The sequence below is a fragment of the Eretmochelys imbricata genome, chromosome 2 (assembly GCF_965152235.1).
Source record: "Eretmochelys imbricata isolate rEreImb1 chromosome 2, rEreImb1.hap1, whole genome shotgun sequence".
Lineage (NCBI taxonomy): Eukaryota > Metazoa > Chordata > Testudines > Cheloniidae > Eretmochelys > Eretmochelys imbricata.
In genome coordinates, this window is record NC_135573.1 from 52267793 (window position 1) to 52287952 (window position 20160).

Consider the following 20160-nt stretch of genomic DNA (forward strand, 5'->3'; position numbering starts at 1 on the left):
TGCTTGTTGAGTTCCCTAATATTTATCAAGCAATGTTGCTGTTCTCCCTCATTCAGGCAATACAAGCGTAATGGAAGTTGTCCACAGCAGGGCATTTGTGGACATCCCAACATGTGGAGAATCCATAACAGCACAGATCCAGCGTAACTGGCTCCTACATACTCTAGTGCAGTGCCCTGAACAGAGAACAGGTTGGAGCAAGGAGAGGAATAGTTTGAGCATGCTGTACTCCAGCTATCCCCAGCTGGCATATGGTTGCTCAGGGACCATTACTAGCTGAAACTGGAGCTGCCATGGGCTGGACAGACAATTGGAGACCTATAACTCACTGATTCTCAGCTTCTTTAACCTTTTCTTAGGCTGCCCTATCTGGCTGCACGGGGAAGGAGAAGCCCTCTTTTGCAAGTCAATCCCCTAAGTTTAGGCAGGGTCAGTCAAGTTCCTATCCTGTTCATTATGAAGCACCTGCAGCTCAACAAGGAAGCAGACAATACAGCATCCAAAGCAACTCTCCTCCCTCTCATGTAATACAGCAGGCAGCCAGCTAGGGAGCTACTAAGGAGCTGTTCAGAGCAATCCTGACTCACATTACAACTACTCCTGGGAAACGGCGTGCAGCAGGAGGGGATCCCATCCAACACCAGCCCATACCAATAGGACTGGCACACCACACCACACAACCCATACACCACGCTGCAACCGTGGCTCAAGGAACACACTTTCAATTCATAATAAAAGTGAAACATCTCTTCAAGGGCCATAGGTTGACCACCACTGGTGTGAAGTCAAAATGCAACTTCTCTTTATACGGAACAAAGGGATGATCATTAAAAAGATAAATCACTAGCAGACGCAAATTTACAGACTTCAACCTTTCCACCACAGGAGAGCTTTTGGCCAGGCAATTAAACTCAGTTATTTTCAAATTAAAAGGCAACTGCTGATTTTAAAAGCATAGTACGGATTAAGTTACATGTGGTGTGGATAGTTGAAATGTGCTAGTCAAGAGAATATACAATTAAACGTTTACATAAGCAAAATAAAAAAATGAAAGTTTTTACCAGTTGATATTACATTGTTTGGTTTAATAGATTACTGGCTCTTGAGGATTATAGGAAGTAGGTATTCACCAATGTAAACTGTAAGTTTTAATACTTTGTCTACAAGTATTTTGGCAATAGTGTACATCTGCACAAGAAACAGACATTCAGCCTTTTTTTTTTTACACTACTAATCGAAACAGAGTAAGCATGTTTACATTAGATAAGACTCCCTGCAACATTGTACGATATTTGCAATTCATTTTGTCTACTGATTTAAGACTTGTTGCAGGATCTTAGCTAATAAATGTTTATAGAAGTGAGGTTATCCTAGAATGGATACAACAGTTTAACACTTGGATAATCCAATATATTAGTGAAATAATTTACCTGGTTCTTCCTTAATAAACTGCAAATCTTCTGGATATGGAACTGACGGCTGCATCACTGAGCAATCTTCTAAGTTCTCTTCATTATTAGGTGGTATATTATAAATAAATCTCTTTGTAGTCTGGTTTTTCCTTCTTGCTTTTCCTGGTTCTTGAACTGATTGTCCCTGTGAGGCCATGTCATTCCACACAAACACTTTTCCTTCACCTTGAGATTCATTTTCAGCCATTTCAGGTGAGCTATCCTGGACCCAACTACAATCATTCATTTGATAGTTTTCAATTTGGCCTTCATCAATACAGTAACCATCATTTTCAGTTTTTATACTACTTGCCAAGTTAGTAAGATTCCGTGTTGCCCAGAAACTGGCAACTTTCTGATCCCTTGATGAAGGCAGACCATCCCGACTAACAGATCTTCTGTTATAATCCACTACTACAGCCTCTGGAGCTTCTGATTTAATGCTTATATTTAAGGCATCTTTAATGAAATTGCGACAGGACTGGACAACCTCAGTCATCTGAAGATAGCTGGCCACTGACATCACTTCAATGGCATTTTGGCTTGTGAGGACAAGGTTACCAGAATATAAGAAGTCCAATATGACAGAAAAACCTTGAACAGCAACAACATCTAAATAGGTAACAGTGGTTTGGTTACGGCTTTCTTTGTTTGTAAAGCAGTACAGAGTCTTAAAGAAACGGCTGCCGGCAACCAGGATGTTCTTGTGAGCTCTGAAGACCCTCCCACTCACCACAATATTGACATCACAGAGAATGCCTTTCTTCCTCTGTTCATTTAGTTCTTGCAGCAGCTGATAGCAATAAGAGTTCTCATTTGGCCTACTGTTGTAGTCGCAGTATCCCTCATTTGTCAACTCAGACGGTATTTCTGACTCCTGCAATTAGAGGGGGGAAAAAGTTAACTTTCAGTTAATTTCCTTCTTAGTTTTCCCAATGCTGCCAACAGGATATGAAAATAAACTTGCATTAAATATGCAATACAGAGGAAAATGGGGTTTATATCCTTTTTGTTTCTTTATGTCATAAAGGCAACATGAAATAAAAGTTTCCAGGAAGTTTCCTTGTGTATTAGAAACTCAGTCCAGTTCTACTGTTTTTTTCAGTTTCAGGAAAAAGGGGGTAGATGAGCTTTAAGTACCACCGAAGTAAAATGTAAGCCACTGATGTAAAGATATTTAGCTTGGGTATTTAAAGTGTTCCTTTTTGTTAACACAAATTCCTGAACTAGAAGTTAGAAGAGATTTACATTAAAGATTCAACCACCAACCAGTTCAGGTAAGAGCTAGGAAAACTCCCTCACACCACTTCTCTGGTCTTACATAGAGGCCTCAAGTAAAAATGGGGAGACAGGACTTTAAGAAATTCCCAATATATCCTTCCACCCTCCTTATCAGCCTTCCACAAACAAATGGAAGCAAAATGAATACAAATGCCACCCTGCCTCCTTTGCAGATCACATTTAGTAATAAACTATATTCTAATGAACATTTATAAAAGTTGGTGCACTACTGGACATATTTTTTACTTCTAAAGATAATATTTTAACAAGTACTTAATTTTCAATTATGACAGTTGGCATCACAGAAACTTGGTGGGACAATACAGGACTGGAATATTGGTACAGAAGGTTTCAGCTTGCTCTGGAAGAACAGGCAAGGAAAAAGGAAGGAGATGTTGCCTTAGATCTCAAAAATGAGGTTGAGATAGAAATAGGACACAGACTTGTTGAAAGTCTCTGGATAAGGATAAAAGGGGTAAAAAGCAAGTAATGTCATGCTAGGGGTCTACTACAGACCACCTAACCAGGAAGAGGAGGTGGATGAGGCTTGTTTATAAAGAGCTAACAAAATCATCCAAAGCACAGGACTTGGTGGTGATGGGGGACTTCAACTACCCAGGCAACATCTGTTGAGAAAAACAACACAGCAGGGCACAGATTATCCAGCAATTCTTGGCACGTACTGGAGACAACTTCTTCTTTCAGAATGTGGGAGAAAGCCATCAGGGGAGAAGCTGTTCTAGACTAGATTTTGACAAATAGAGGAACTGGTTGAGAATTTGAAAGTGGAAGGCAGCTTGGGTGAAAGTGATCATGATATGATAGAGTTCATGATTCTATAGAATGGTAAGAAGGAAAACAGCACAATAAAGATAAAGGATTTCAAGAAGTCAGACTGCAGCAAACTCAGGGAAGTTTAAGAAGGTAAGATCCCATGGGAAGCAAGTCTAAGGAGAAAAACAGTTCAAGAGAGCTGGCAGATTTTCCAAGAGACATTATTAAGGGCACAAGAGCAAACTATCCAACTGTGTAGGAAAGATAGGAAGTACGGCAAGAGACCTCCCTGTCTTAACAAGGAGTTCTTCAATTATTTAAAACTCAAAAAAGAATCCTAAAAAAAGCAGAAACTAGGTCAAACTGCAAAGGATGACTATAAACAAGTAACAAGTATGCAGGGACAAAATTAGATTAAACCGGCTAGAGACAAAAGGTAACAAGAAAACATTCTACAAATTAGAAATAAGAGGAAGACCAAAGACAGGGTAGTCTGTTACTCAAGGGGGGGAGGGGGTGTAAAGAAAGAACAATAACAGAAAATGTAGAAATGGCAGAAGTGCTAAATGACTTCTGTTTCATTTTCACCAAAAAGGTTAGTAGCGATTGGACGTCTAACAGAGCGAATACCAGTGAAAATGAGGTAGGATGGGATGCTAAAATAGGGAAAGAACAAGTTACAAATTAGAGGTTTTCAAGTTACCAGGGCCTGGTGAAACATATCCTAGAATACTCAAGGAGCTGACTGAAGAGATATGAGTCATTAGTGATTATCTTCAAAAAATCATGGACGACGGGTGAGACTCCAGAGGACTGGAAAATGGCAAATACAATACCAATCTACAAAAAGGGGAATAAGGACAACCCAGGAAATTACAGACCAGTCAGCTTAACTTCAGTACCTGGAAAGATAACGGAGCAATCAATTTGCAGACACCTAGAAAATAATAAGGTGATAAGTAACAGTCAGGATGGATTTGTCAACAACAAATCATGGCAAACCAATCTAATGCCTTTCTTTGATAGGGTAACTAGCTTTGTGGATGGGGAAAAGCAGTAGATGAGGCATATCTTGACTTTACTTAGGTATTTGATAATGTCTTGCATGACCTTCTCCTAAACAAACTACGGAAATACGATCTAGATGGAGCTACTATAACTTGGGTGCATAACTGGCTGGAAAAAACTGTTCCCAGAGAATAATTATCAGTGATTCAGTGTCAAGCTGGAAGGGCATATTCAAGTGGGGTTCCACAGGGATCAGTTCTCGGTCCGGTTCTGTTCAATATCTTCATCAATGATTTTAGATAATGGTACAGAGAGTATATGGTAACAGCGTTCAAGTACATAAATGTTTGTTACAAGGAGGAGGAAGGTAAATTATTCTCTTTAACCCAGGGGTGGGCAAACTTTTCGGCCCGAAGGCCACATCAGGGAATAGAAATTGTATGGGGGGCCATGAATGCTCACAAAATTGGGGTTGAGGTGCAGGCTCTGGGGTGGGGATGAAGAGTTTGGGGTATAGAGGGTGCTCTGGGCTGGGACTGAGGGGTTTGGAGGGCGGAAGAGGGATCAGGGCTGGGGCGAGGATTGGGGGTGCAGGCTCCGAGAGGCGCTTACTTCAAGCGGCTCCCGGAAGCAGTGGCATATCCCTTCTCCAGCTCCTATGCAGACGCATGGCCAGGCGGTTCTGCATGCTGCCCCATCCGCAGGCACTGCCCTTACAGCTCCCATTGGAGCACCGGAGGGGGCCACTGGAGCGCACAGGAGCCGAAGTGGAGTCATGCTGTGGCTTGCGGGAGCCGCGTGGTACGGCCCCCGACCCTGTGCCCCGACCAGAGCGGGCTCAGCTGCATGGTGCAGCCCCTGATGCTGCGCCCTGGCTGGAGCATGCCCAAGCCGCATGGTGCAACTCACAGGCCACAGTTTGCCCACCCCTGCTTTAACCTCTGAAGCTAGGACAAGCAGCAATGGGCTTGAATTGCAGCAAGGATGGTTTAGTTTGGACATTATGACAAACTTCCTGTCAGGGTGGCTAAGCACTGGAATAAACTGCTTAGGGAGGTGGTGGAATCTTCATCATTGGAGATTAAGAGGTTAGACAAATACCTGTCAAGGATAGTCTAGATTAGGGGTCTCAAACACACGGCCTGCATGTGGCCCACCAAGTTATTTCCTTCGGCCCGCCATAGGCGCCGACTCTGTGGGTGCTCTGGGGCTGGAGCACCCTTGGGGAAAAATCAGTGGGTGCTCTGCACCCACTGGCAGCCCAAGCCCCCCTCCTCCTCCCATGTGCCATGTCCCTGCTCCTCCGCCTACCTCCCAGCGCTTCCTGCCCAGCTGCCGCCAAACAGCTGTTTGCACGCTCGGGGGGGGGGGCGCAGAGCGAGGAGCAGGAACGTGGCATGTTCAGGGGAGGAAGCGGGGAAGAGGCAGGGCAGGGATTTGGGGAAGGGGTTGGAATAGGGCATCTGTTCAACTTCCTGCGTAGCAGCTTTAACTAGGGTTGAGCACAGTTCATTCCAGATGGGCCAACAGCCCACGTTACTTTCCTCTCTAGGCTGTAAACAGAGACAAAGTTCCAGATGGCCTCCAAAATCCAGTTATTCTCCACCCAAGAGCAGTCCCTAGAGGCCATTTCAGACTGTCCCAGAAATCCAAGACAGGATTTTCCCTACCTCAATCCACATGAAGAAGCAGGCTGCAAGAGTCCTCTACCTCTCTTAACACTAATGCAAGACTTAACCAATGTGCTTCCTGCAGGACAGTCAAAGGTAAATCCCAGCCTGGAGATCTGCAGGTTTCCCTGAAAGAGATTCGAGCTGCTCCCCCGCCTATCTATCTTTGCCATTCTGCAGACGTTTGCTGGTACACCCCCACCTCCAAGGGACTGTCCCCTTCTCCTTGGTGGTTCTGCTGCCAGTGGAAAAACCTTGCTTGGGGTAATTTTCATGTGAAGGGCCAGGCCCTCTTGGGGAATGCTTCCTCTTTTTCTGGATCAGTATTTAAGATTGACAGAGTACAGATCAGAGAAGTACATTTACTAAAGCATATTGGCTCAGCTCCCAGGGAGTTTTGGGTTGGGTTACTGCAAGAATGATAGTAGCTCCAAAGGAGAGAAATACAATTAAATTAAAAACATCTATTCTCTAATTCTGGGGATGTAGCAGGGGGAAGAGAAAAGCTGGAGCGGCTGAACATTCACTTACAGCACAATCCTAGCAGGATTTGTCTGTAGGCAAATTGCATCTCATATACATTGTCACTGCCTAGCTGAAATCCTAGGCACAGCAGTGAGGGAAAGATTTGGAAGGAATGCAAACGACACAGGGATTTTACCAGGGCTTCTAACCTTCCTTCACAGCCCTTAAGACTAGTTGATGCAAAACGCTGACAGCTAAGTGGCCGAAAATGAAATGACTATCAATATTAGCACTGACTTTTTGCAGTACAGTTTTTAAAAAGTTAACACATTGTCTTTTAATAGCATAATATATCACTTTTTTCATTTTTGACTAAACTTTTGTATCATTGTATGAAAAGGTTTCAGTGATGCCGACCTCAGGCCAATATATTAGTCCTCATGTGGCCCTCGTGGTGATTTGAGTTTGAGATCCCTAGTCTAGAGAATACTTAACCCCACCATGAGTGCACAGGACTGGACTAGAACAGTGGTTCCCAAACTTGTTCCGCTGCTTGTGCAGGGAAAGCCCCTGGGGGGCCGCGCCGATTTGTTTACCTGCCGTGTCCGCAGGTTCGGCTGATCGCGGCTCCCAGTGGCCGCGGTTCGCTGCTCCAGGCCAATGGGAGCTGCTGGAAGCGGTGGCCAGCATGTCCCTCGGCCCGCGCCACTTCCAGCGGCTCCCATTGGCCTAGAGCTGCGAACCGCGGCCACTGGGAGCCGCGATCGGCCGAACCTGCGGACGCAGCAGGTAAACAAACCGGCGCGGCCTGCCAGGGGCTTTCCCTGCACAAGCGGCGGAACAAGTCTGGGAACCACTGGACTAGAAGACCTCTCCAGCCAGGTCCCTTCCAGTCCTACTATTCTATGGTTCTATAGAGGCAGCCTTCACCATTAGTTCAGAACAAACAAGTGAAGAGAGTACTGAAGGTGATTAGTGCAAGTGTGAAAATACCACAAAAGCCTGAATTACTAAACCAGGAAGCATCTTAATGTTTCAAAAGGATTTGCCATTATAGTAGTATTTAAATGTGTAACAACTGTTAACAAGGGAATTACATGCTTTGCATTTATACACCATTTTTCATCAGAGTATCGCAAAATGGCTTGTAACAATTACTGAAGAAAGAATAATAGCAGGCAAAGAGGCACCAGGCAGTGAAGTATTATTGGTTTCCACTATCTGCATTGACCTATAGCAGTAAGTAGCAGACAGGAGAGTTTTGAGCTGAATTTTCAAAAAGGGATGGTGAAGTCAACAGATGTGGCAACAGCAAAGAAGTATCCTCTGAACAAGGAGGAACTGGAGAGAAAATTGGAAAGGGCAGACTGGGATATTCAGGGTGGCCCTAACGGAGATTGAGTATTGCCATGAAGAATACTAAGAAGGCAGCAGAAATTTTGTAGCAGATCAGTCAGAGATGGTCTTTCAGGACATGGTTAATGCAAATCTATTTCTATTTATCAGTTAGGAAAGGGCCACAGATGTTTCAGAACAGGCTGGACTCTGGAGAAGTGATTTAGGTGGCCACAGGCTAGAATTTCAGTAATCAAAGTGTGAAGAGAAAAACAGGTTATCATTGCCAACTATAATTCATACTTTTTAATGCCTATCACCTAGTCTGACCTATGTAACATACCAAATTTCATCCAGTTACCGCTGTATTGAATCCAATAACTTGTGTTTGACTAAAACAGATCTTCAAATCAAAACTAATGCCTTTCTGGAAGACATCAAGAGATAGCTGGTTTGCACCAAAACTAAAATCATTTCCCACAACACTCAAATAACTTGTGTATTTTGTTTGTAGCTCTCAAACTCAATCCAATGTGGATCATGATGAGGATGGCTGCAAGACTGACCAAGACTTCTCATAAATCAAGTTTTAGCTGCTTCTCTTTAGGTAGCAGCTATTACCCCAGTGGGGCAGAAACGGAAGGAAGATTGCGCTGCAGCAGTGTTGGGTGTAGCACTCAATCAACTCTATACTTTCCTAAATCACCACCCTCCTCACAGCTGACCACATGCCAGGTGTGTAAAGAAAAGCAGAATAGTGAAACATGAATGTGATAACTGGAAATGGATGTGGTTTTCTTAGCCACACCTTAGAACATCCTTGGTACATCCACTCAATAATATCCCAAAACCTTCTATCACAGAACCATGCCATACTCCCCACTCAAGAGTACCCAACTTCTTGCAGCAACTAAGTTCTCAAAGGATTTGGAGACTAGAGTTACAGAAAAGATGAATAGGAGGTGGTGTGAATCCGATGAAGCGAGCTGTAGCTCAGGAAAGCTTATGCTCAAATAAATTGGTTAGTCTCTAAGGTGCCACAAGTACTCCTTTTCCTTTTGAGAAAAGAAACACTGGTCAAGAAACCATTTGTCACAATGTATACCCACAGCACACTTGTGCTTAATGTGGTCTCTCTTAAAGGAGCTCGATTCATCTATTAATTTATAAAAAAAAAAAGAAGATGCAAAGACATTTCAGATTAATTCAGAATAAGATATGATGATCTAACAAGTAGCAATTCCTCAAAGCGCAGATGATTGCGACGCCAAAGAAACATGTTCTTAAAATGCAGTAAATTAGTGAGATCTTGAACTCACACAGAGATATTTGTTTGGCATCAATCTCTGCTGTCTTCTGGGAGCAGGAAAGGACCAAAGGCTCTTGCACCACCTCTTGTATATGTGTATGAAGAGTAATGGAGAAGTAGTTATCCTTTCAGAGTCTTCCATATGTTGCTTTGTTTGCCTTGCAGCATCCTTCCTCTATCCAATCAGTTAGTTCTTTCCCCATCAAGTAAACACTGCCCGCAAACAAGCCCTTTCAGAAGAGTGAGAGAGTAGTAATTTCCTGGCCACAGTTTTCTAGCCAAAACCTTCTGAAATGTTTTCCGTCAGCTGCCATGAGGTGGAGCATCACCTAAACATCACTCACACAGACCTTGCCTTATTATTTAACATTTATATTGCAGTAGCACTGAACAGACACAATCAGGTTGGGCCCCATGGTGGAAAACACCATAGAAGATATAAGACAATCCCTACTTCAAAGAGCTTACTTTTAAATCAGCAAGTAAAGGTGAGGAAGTAATCCTTAAAACGGGGATACTCAAACATATTTATGAATGAAACACCACCTCCTATTCATGATTGCATGACACTGAAGCAATTATGGTTCCTGTGGAAAAAAGTGATACTACATCAACTATTCTTCTGCTTTCAGAGAACTTCTGCCTTTAATCAAAAACGTATTTCACACTGAAAGGGAGCTTTCGTGGTATTACCTGCAAAGCCATAACTTTAAAAAGTGTTTAGTAGAGGGGAAAGAAAACTGGTACTCCACCACATGCATTTACGTCAGCAGCAAAAGGAACACAGACCAGAGTAAAACATTTTTGCAAAATTTATTAACTAAATAAATCTGTCCTAGTGCAAGAGTCCACATTTTAAAAACCTGAAGAGTCAGTTTACCCCAAAGTGGATATAAACCTGATTTTTTTTTACTGAAATCAGACTTTTCATTATTTAAATTTAGTACATATTTATTTTTAAAAATTAATTTGTTATGGCCTAAAAATATGTTAAGGCCTAAACTTATAATTTCTTAAAACATTTAAGTAAAAAATAATGCTGACTCCCGGAGCCTCTATTAAAATCTTTGAGTTAAAGACTGCTTTTCTATAAAGATAATTTCCCTCTGATTCTAACTTTTTTTCTTTATAAGCATGGCACAATAGGTCATGTACTTTATTAAGGGCTTGTTTTAATTAATATAAATTTTATATGCTGTTTGTGTATTTAATTAAATTTCAGTTTCTGTCCTAACGTAGCTTGACACAGATCATGAGTAAAAAGGTAATTATCTAGTAAACAAGCAATATATCATTCACTATTTTCTAACATACTAAAAGGTACAATTAATAAGAATCTAAAAATACTAAATAATTGCTTAAATAAATGTACACAATTACAGCCTACCCTCCTAAGTAGCAAAAAGATATACCAAATCTAGTGTAAAGGCTCTATTTAGTTGTAAATCAACACGTTTTAATGCTTATATGAGAATGCACTCTTCTGTAGAAAACCCAAGTCTACCATATACTATAAGTAATTTAAAGGCAGACCATATTTTTGGCCTATAGTAACTACTTAAAACTAGTTTACAAAGGGGAAAAAAAGACTTAAGATTGGTGCCTCAGTAAAAGGCAAGGACTCACAATACCCTTGAATTTATAGCAGCAGCAACCACTTGTGATGTATTTTGTGATCTGTATATCTCTAAAAAAAACCTGAAATCACTGCTTTCATTTTTGAGAGTCTATTGCCCAACAGATCTATAGAAGTTTCCACTGCTTTAGTGTCTAATACCCACAATTTCCTTTTCTCACTTGAACAATGGCATTATGCCATATGTTTGTTATTAGCAGCTGTTAAACATGCCCTGCAGTTGAAGCTTGTCAAGTCAAGAATACATGTGTACTGTCTAAGATCTCTCCTAGCTTTTAACTAACTCTTAAAAGGCTTCCTCCCCCCATGATGTTTCCTCAAAAATTTAGGAAAAACATGCTAAGGAACACAAATTACCTATTTAATATTCCAATGTTCTAAATATTTGATATAAGGGAATTTTTTTTTAAGGCATATTGTTTTGGTGTTACCAGATTAAAAATTTAGAGGTGGAGAGAAATGTAAACATGATAGGGATGCGATAACACATGGGAATAGAAAGTAACAGGAAAAAACCCCATAGTTTGTTAATTAAATGTGGGATTAATGGCGAATGCGATTTAAGAGATTTGACAACCCAGTAAAACCATTTATTCTTTTGAACATTCATACAAGTCAAACTTGCAGCAAAAAAAGAATCACAACAATGGTTCAAGGATACAGAGATCAGTATCTTCCATTTGAAAGTTCCACCCTCTAAAGCAGGGGCGGGCAAACTTTGGCCTGAGGGCAGCATTGGGTTTTGGAAATTGTATGGATGGCTGGTAGCCAAGCATGGCCCGGCTCCCACCCCCTATCCCCCCACCCCCACTTCTCGCCCCCAAGAGCCCTCCCCTCCCCGGGGACCACTGCCCTATCCACACACACTCCCCCATCCGCTGACCGCCCTGACTGTCCCCCGCCACCCCATCCAATCCCTCCCTCTCCCTGTCCCCTGACTGCCCCATCCAACAACCCCTTCTCCCTGTCCCCTGACTGCCTCCCACCGCCCCATCCAACCCCCGCTCCTTCCTGACTGCCCCTCCAGGACTCCTGCCCCCATTCAACCGCCCTGTTCCCCCCCCTGAAAACTCCCCCCCCAAACTCCCCTGGCCTCTATCCAACCCCTGGCTCCCTGTCCCCTTACCACACTGCCTGGAGCACCAGTGGCTGGCGGCGCTACAGCCGTGCCGCCTGGCTGGAGCCACAGCCACGTTGCTGCGCAGCACAGAGCACTGGGTCAGGCCAGGCTCTGCAACTGCGCTGCCCCAGGACCTCACAGGCCCGCCACCCAGAATATTGCATCGGCGGTGCAGTGAGCTGAGGCTACGGGGGAGGAGGGAACAGGAGGGGAGGGGCCGGTGGCAAGCCTCCTGGGCCAGGAGCTCAGGGGCTGGGCAGGAAAGTCCTGGGGGCCGGATCTGGTCTGCGGGCCATAGTTTGCCCACCTCTGCTCTAAAGCTACCCTGCAGGGGTTCCCGCTTATTCAGAAATAGTACAAAAGAGGCAAAATCTGATGTTACACCATAATGCAAATGTTTTCATTTGAGTGAGCAGGTATGGAACCTGGAAGATTTCAAGTGTATTAAGCAATCTACTTTTATTTTAGGCCTTGTTATATTTAGAAGTGTTTGAAAAGATCAGTTTGCTCCCTCTCTTTAGAATATTGAAGTGTTACTGTATCCCATCTACTCGGTGTTTAGAGTTTGTGGACAAGCACTGACTGACAGTTTACAGAAGAGACAACAGATAAGGATGATTCATGTTATGAAAATTCCTAGCACACCAAAGTGCAGATCTTTGGCTGGTGTAAACAACAGCTTGAAAGAACTTCAACAGAAGCTATGACAGTCTACACCAGTTGAGGATCTGTCCTTAGTGTTTAAAGGTCTTCCTATAGAATACAAAAAAATGTTCAAATCTGAAGGAAAGCAGTAAGAAGGCTGTAAGATAGATGACTACTTAAAATACATTTCATGTGCACCTGGGTAAGGTGACAATAGCAGAAACATTTATATGAAAAATTTTAAAAGCCTAACATATCAAAGCAGCAAAATCCAGTTACATATCAAGAATGAACAGAGATACCACTTCTATAAATTACACCAGACTTACCATTACAAGATGATAATCCAAAAACAATTTTAAAATATAAACAAGAAGGGATAGGAATAGTTGTGGGATTGCTAAAGAGGTTAACACAAAGAGTAAGGAAATAAAGCAAAGGAAACTGTCAGAAAGGAAATAGAAATTTTAGTCATTTAACACACATCAGGAAAGACAATGGAGACAGAGGAACAATCCTCAAATTACAGTACAAGAGACAAAATATGTGAGAATTACATGACAGATTACATTAGCAGTCTCAAAGCATCAAGTTTCTGAGAATGCTTTTACTAGGAAGATATAAAGATACTTCAACTAAAGGTGAAGTTTATAGTATATAATTCAAAAATGCTCAAACAACTGAAGTCACTGAAGTGGACTGTAACACAGGAGCAGGGCATAGGAAGTTTCACATGAAGTGAAACTTACATATCCTATCCAATTGAAACTGCAGGGGCATCTAGATTTGCTTACCATACCTGTCTTTAAACCCTGAGATCCTGCTCAAATTTAGAACACCTGGTTTTCCCAGAAGTGCAAAGGCTTTCCATTTTTCCAGATATGCCTTTAGACAAGTCTATATAATAGAAACTATTTTCTTTATGCTTGACTTACATTTTGTGATCAATTTACTTCACTATATTCTTAATTTAGCCACAGTGTAGGATACTGTCAGAACACAAGTGACAAAGGAAATTAAGTACTCATTGTAGACAGGTTTCAGAGTAGCAGCTGTGTTAGTCTGTATTCGCAAAAAGAAAAGGAGTACTCAAACATTTATTTGAGCATAAGCTTTCATGAGCTACAGCTCACTTCATCTGATCTGCATGCATCCGATCAAGTGAGCTGTAGTTCACAAAAGCTTATGCTCAAATAAACGTGTTAGTCTCTAAGGTGCCACAAGTACTCCTGTTCTTTCTTCATTGTAGACAGTTAATTAAGCAGGATGTCCAATTAAAAAAGTACAGCTTTTATGTCAAGCACATGTATTTGTTGACATTTCAAACACCCTTTAGACACTTGGTAGCTACAGTAAAATAGTAATGTTGTCAGTGGCTTTGCCAATAAGAGGATAACAGCTTTTGCTTTCAGGGTGGTTGGGGATGCACACAGCTCACTAGTTTCAAAGCATTAAAGGGGTTAGGTGGCATATTAAGTAGGGTTTCAGGAAACCACATGTTTATCTTGATGCAATTGCAGACTCTTTATGCAAAGTAGTAGATGAAATCTAAAGTCACCTATGTTGGGAAAAAAGAACTAAGTCCAAAAGCGTATACGAGCACCCCATGCAGCCCCTAAAACGAATATTCCTTCGGATTTCATGCTAGAGGATTTTGCACGTAGCTGTTTTTGGGACACTGCTATCGTTTTCCCCTGGAGAAGAAGGGATAAAAAACTACTTGCAGCTATCAGTGCATTAACACATTTAAGTGCATACAATTTTCTTCTCCTAAGGACACCAAATTATCATCACAAAAGTAACAAATGAAAATAGAAGTCACCCATCCCTGAACACTTAAGTTATATTAACCAGGTATAACTACAATTAACTATATGACTACTGAAACTATTATATATACCCCCAGCTAATGTGTCTGGACCATAGGTGCTGGAACTAGGGGCCTTGGCTTGAAGTGGATTCCATTATATACAGGGTTTACAGTTTGATTCAATGGCTCTCCACACCCCCCACTATAAAAGTTGTTCCAGCACCCCTGGCCTGGAGAGGCCTATTAGATGCTTCAGCCTGAAACAGAACACAGGGTAATCAGCATACTGGAGAGAGAGAAGGTGTAGGAACTGGAGCAGAATGTGCCCGGCACCCCTCCCAGACAGAGAGAGACAGAAGAAGCCATTTAAACTACACACGTGGGCTTGCAGACATGTGAAAGAGTTAGTCTCAAACAGGGAACTGCGATACCCCCACCCAACACTACCCTGGCCGGGAGGATGCCACCCCCTAGGGCTACGTACCTGCTCTGCAGTGACCGGTTCGTTGAGGCGGTGCTCGGCGGAGAGGTGGTGTCTGAGAAGCAGGGCTCGTTTGTAGTTGCGGGTGCCCTTGCAGAGCTCGTCGTGCCCCCCCGCACCGCCTCCGCCAGCCATGCTGATGTCGGTGGGGGCAGAGGCGGCGGCGGTGCACCAGGCGCAGGACATGAGGCCGGTCTCCTGGCAGTAGTGCAGCCATGGGAACTCCTTGAGCCAGGAGCCCTGGAAGGAGACGTGCAGCTTCTGCAGCAGGGACTTGGGCCTGGCCGCAAGCGGGAAATGCTTGATGCTCTCCCCCTCCCCCGCGCCCACGCTGCTGCCCTCCGCCTCGTCCCCCCCATCGCCTCCAGACCGCCTGCTGCTGCTACAGCTGCCGCCCTCGGCGCCGCTGCCGTCGCCCAAGCTGCCCCCCTCGCCGTCCTCTTCGTCGTCACTGCTGTCGCTCAGGGAGCCCCCGTCCTGGACCAGGTCCTTGCCCTCCAGCAGGCCCTCGGGCTCCAGGCCTTCGGCACCCTCCAACTCCAGCTCCTCGTCCGCCCCCCGCCCATTGAAGTGCCTCCGCGGCCAGGCAGGGGCCTCGCAGCCATTGTTAGCGGCGGAGGGGCCGGAGAGGAGCCCTCCGCCGCCCCCCCGAAAGGCCAGAGTCCTGCGGTTCCTCTCGGCGAACATGGGGCCGCTGGCGGCCGCAGGGGAGACTGCGTCCTGGGGCGGGGGCAATAACAGCAGCTCCTTCCCCTCGGCGGCGGCCTCCAGCTCCTCGGCCTCCAGCCCCTCCAGCTCCACTTCCTCGTCAGCCCCCCGCCCATTCAGCTGCTCGGGGTCTTGCCGGGCCCAGGCCTCGGCCGGGTTACCCCCGTTGTTATTGTTCGAGGAGCCGCCCCCGGCGCCTCCGCCGGCCGCCGCTGCGGCCGCCGCGGTGACCAGGCCGCCAGCCCGGAACGCCAGCGTCCTGCGGTTCATCTCCGCGAACATGGCGCGCGCGCGCGCGCCCCCCGTCCGCCTCGCGCCCCCCGGCCTCGCGCTCTGACTCGCGACCGCCGCTCCCCGACCGACCGACTGTTCTGCCCGCTGACGGGGAAACTGGGACCCGGCCTGCCCAGGGAACAAAGAGAGACAAAGGGGCAAGTCCGGCCCCGGGTCTGGCCTCTACCGCCGCAGGCTCCCCACAATGGATCCGGCTCGGCAGCGCTTCCGTCCCGACAGGCCCCGGCCCAGGTCGAATGGCAAATGAACAACGGACTACTCCCACAATGCACCGGGGCAGCCACCGAGGGAGGAGGGGGGGTAGAGCGGGCGGGGGAGGAAGAGGGAAAGAGAGCGGGAGGCCGAACAGCTGGTGAGTGTCAGGTTCTAGTCAGCGCTCCCTGCACCTCCTTCTCCCCTCCCCGCGCTCCCCACCCCCAGAGCACAGCGCAGCTCCCTGCCTTCCCCCCACCTCCCACTCGCTCTTTTTCCTTATGCTGCCATCTCTAGCCATGAGGTGCCCATCGAGCTGTAGCCCTCCTAGGGTGGCCTAAGCATCCCGAGACCCATATTGTGGCTCAGAAAGGGTGCCTGCAGGGCCCTGACTTCTTATTGTAGGCGATGGTGGCGACACACCGCCCGCCTCCGCGGTACAGTGTGCCAGGCGCGGGTAATTGCTCCGAAATGTACTGCCCCGAGTGCCTAAGCTACTTGCGCTTGTTGTGAAATGGGAATGCAAAGAAAAGGTCACACACGTGCTGAACTGAGTGGGGATGATTGCCATGGCTGTTACATCATGCACCGCCAATTATAGAGCGCCCTGCCTGTTTATACCTGCGCAGACATACACTCTAATGCCATAGATTACCTGGGTTCCAGAATCCAGTACAGGGGAAGGGGGGGTGAGCGGGTCAATGGTCTCAGTGTGCACTGTGCACTGAGGCAGTAATCATTAACAAATCTGAAAACACAGGTTATATTGGTTATAATAATGGACTGGTAGCTTTCACAGCAGTCCCTGCTGCATGTGTTTTCTAACCTCACCCAAAATCAAGCTAGCATTTCTTAATTCCTTTCCACTTGAGTGCTGTGTTTATGGACACAGACCTAAAGTTCATCCTGTAAAATAGTCAGGGCCCTATCTACTCTGCAATATCACAGTCACTGACAATTTGTAGCAGACTCTATTTCTTGCACAGAATTTAAACACTTTTGCCGGGAAAAATCATTTCTAGACTTCATAATTGTGAGAAAAAAACCCACCTTGAAAACGAACCAAAATAAGCCGATATTGTCAAATTTGCTAGATACTGCACATGACCTGGAAGTGTTGCCAACCCTCTAGGATTGTCCTGAAGTCTCCAGGAGTGAATCTTTAATTCAAGATTATGTTAAGTGATGAAATCTCCAGGAATAGGGCCCAACCAAAATTGGCAACCCTACCTGAAACAATAGCTCTGAATTGCTCCGTTCATTGCAGTGGGGTGTTAACTTTGCTTAATCATGAGCAAGTCTACACTTAGGACTTGGCTACACTTGCGAGTTAGAGCGCAATAAAGGAGCCCCGGGTGCCCTAGCTCACTACCTGTCCACACTGGCAAGGCACGTAGAGCACTCTGTCTCCGTGGCTACATCGCTGCTGGTACTGCACCTCGGTGAGTGGAATAACGTTTGCTGCGCCACCGCTGGAGTGCCATGGAGCCAGTGTGGATGCCCTGGTCTGTTATTGCACTGTGATCGGCCTCCGCAAATATCCCACAATGCCTGTCCTAGCCACTCTGGTCATCACTTTGAACTCTACTGCCCTACCCTCAGGTGACCAACCATCAGACCTGCCCTTTAAATTCTCTGGGAATTTTGAAAATCCCCTTCCTGTTTGCTCAGCCAGGCGTGGAGTGCTCTCTGCAAATCTTTCCAGGTGACCATGTCTCCACGTGCCGGGCAATCCCCAATATGGAGCAATGGTGAGGTGCTGGACCTCATCAGTGTTTGGGGAGAGGAAGCTGTCCAGTCCCAGCTGCGCTCCAGCCGCAGGAATTATGATATCTTCAGGCAGATATCAAGGGCCATGCTGGAAAGGGGCCATGACCAGGACGCACTGCAGTGCAGGGTTAAAGTGAAGGAGCTGCGGAATGCAAACAGCCACTCCGGTGCTGCCGCCGCGACCTGCCATTTTTACAAAGAGCTGGACGCAATACTTGGGGGCGACCCCACCTCCATGCCAAGTACCACCATGAACACCTCAGAGGCCAGTGCAGCAAGGCAGGAGGAGCAGCAAAGCGGGAGCGAGGGTGCTCCGGCGGAGGAAGACACCCCGGAATCCCTAGATGCATGCAGCCAGGAGCTGTTCTCAAGCCAGGAGGAAGGTAGCCAGTCACGGTGGCCAGTGCTTGGGGAAGGACAAACAGCAGAGGAGGTTCCTGGTAAGCGGCTTTTATTTTGGGAAGGAAGTTATTCAGTGTGGGCTCTTGGGGCGAGGAGGGTTAGGGCTGCTCGCATGCCTAGATGTGGAATAGGGCATCGATGTGCTCCCTCACATCGCAGTAATTGGCCTCAGTGATCTCTTCAGAGGTCTCAGCCAGAACTTGGACAATGCACTTGTGCAGGTTTTTCGGGAGCGCCACTGTGGTCCTTATCCCAGTAAGGCTAACTTGTCCGTGCCACTGTGCCATAAGGGGTGGGGGAACCATTGCTGCACACAGACAAGCTGTATATGGGCCAGGGTGGAAGCCGCATTGCAGTAAAAGATCCTCCCTTGCTTCCCTGGTCACCCCCAACAGCGAGTTATCTTCCAGGATGAACTCCTGTGGAAAATGTGGGGACAGTGTTCAGTATAGGGGCCCCCTGCCGCTTTTAGCTCTCCCCAAGACACAGAAACCCAGAGGCCAGTACAGCCGTGAAACAATCAGTCACCCTTGATCCTGTGCTTACTCACCATTTTGGGGCTCCTGTGGGTTATGTGCGCTTGCTTTGGGACAGGCAAATTATGTTATTGTGTTACTGTGCTTGCCCTTGAGTACAGGGGAATCGTTGCTCTGTCTGGTGTGAACAATGCTGCCTCTGTTAAGTGTTGCATTTTGCCTTTACAGATGCAACCTTGAGATCTCAGCCGTCCATGTTATCAACGGCCGAGAGGCTGCAAAGAATAAGGAAGAAGCCACGTAGAAGCAAAGAGGACATGCTGCATGAGGTCATACAGCATTCAACTAATGAAAATAAAAACGTGCAGGAGTGGCAGGAGAGTGAAAGGAGGGTCCGCCAGCAGAATGCGGATTGCCAGCACCAAAGCACAGAGTGGCTGATAAGCATCATGGAGCGCCAAGCAGACTCGATCCAGGTGCTCGTAGCCATGCAGGCAGAGCACTACCACGCCCGCCCCCCCCCCCCTCGCAGCACTTGTCCCAAAACTGTTTCCCTTGTGCCACCATGTCACTTCCAAACCACTTTCCCCAACATCCAGGTTCTTACCGCCACCTGCTGCCTCCAACACCTGTTGCTTCACCACCCAGCCCGGAAAAATACGACCCTTACCCACTGCACTCAACCCCCATCACCATGCAGTACAGCCACCCTGAAATGCAGCACGCATTGCACAGAACTCCAGACAGGACATACGCAAATCTCTTACTGTACCGTTCCTCACCCCATCCTCTTGCCCTTTGTGTTTCCCAAGCAGTTGTGTTGTGTTTCTTTTCAATAAATTGATTTTTTGGCTTTGAAAACATTCTTTATTATTGCATAACGTAAAAGAAAACTTAGCCCAGGAAAGCAACAGGTACTGCAAGTCAGTGTATCATACGTAGCACACATAGATTCCTACCACACGTCATTCCCATGCAGGGCACCACACCAGACATTACTGTTGGCTTTCAGCCTCAGATTGCTCCCTCAAGGCATCCCTAATCCTTGCAGCCGCACGCTGGGCCCCTCTAATAGCCCTGCTCTCTGGCTGTTCAAATTCAGCCTCCAGGTGTTGAAGCTCCGAGTTCCATGCCTGAGTGAATCTTTCACCCTTCCCTTCACAAATGTTATGGAGGGTACAGCATGCTGATATAACTGCGGGGATGCTGTTATCGGCCAGGTCCAGCTTCCCATACAGAGAGCGCCAGCGACCCTTTAAACGGTCATAAGCACACTCCACAGGCATTCTGCACTGGCTCAGCCTGTTGTTGAACTGCTCCTTGCTGCTGTCAA

At 46.1% G+C, this 20160-nt stretch overlaps 2 protein-coding genes across 2 annotated transcripts in view; one reads left to right on the forward strand and one right to left on the reverse strand.

Annotated features, from left to right (window-relative positions):
* Nucleotides 1-16218, reverse strand: part of ZBTB10 (zinc finger and BTB domain containing 10) — a 34350-nt gene extending 18132 nt beyond the window's left edge. Inside the window, exons 1-2 of the mRNA XM_077810090.1 lie at nt 14989-16218; nt 1431-2328 (exon numbers count right to left, since the gene is read on the reverse strand). Coding sequence (XP_077666216.1) covers nt 1431-2328; nt 14989-15975 — 1885 coding nt within the window. The 5' untranslated portion in view covers nt 15976-16218. The remainder of the gene's footprint in view (nt 1-1430; nt 2329-14988) is intronic.
* A 219-nt stretch (nt 16219-16437) lies between these two features.
* LOC144260347 (uncharacterized) lies at nt 16438-19666 on the forward strand. Its single transcript, XM_077808950.1, has 2 exons — nt 16438-18389; nt 19056-19666. The coding sequence occupies exons 1-2, from the start codon at nt 17891-17893 to the stop codon at nt 19664-19666; spliced, it is 1110 nt and encodes a 369-aa protein (XP_077665076.1). The 5' UTR covers nt 16438-17890.
* Nucleotides 19667-20160: the final 494 nt, after the last annotated feature.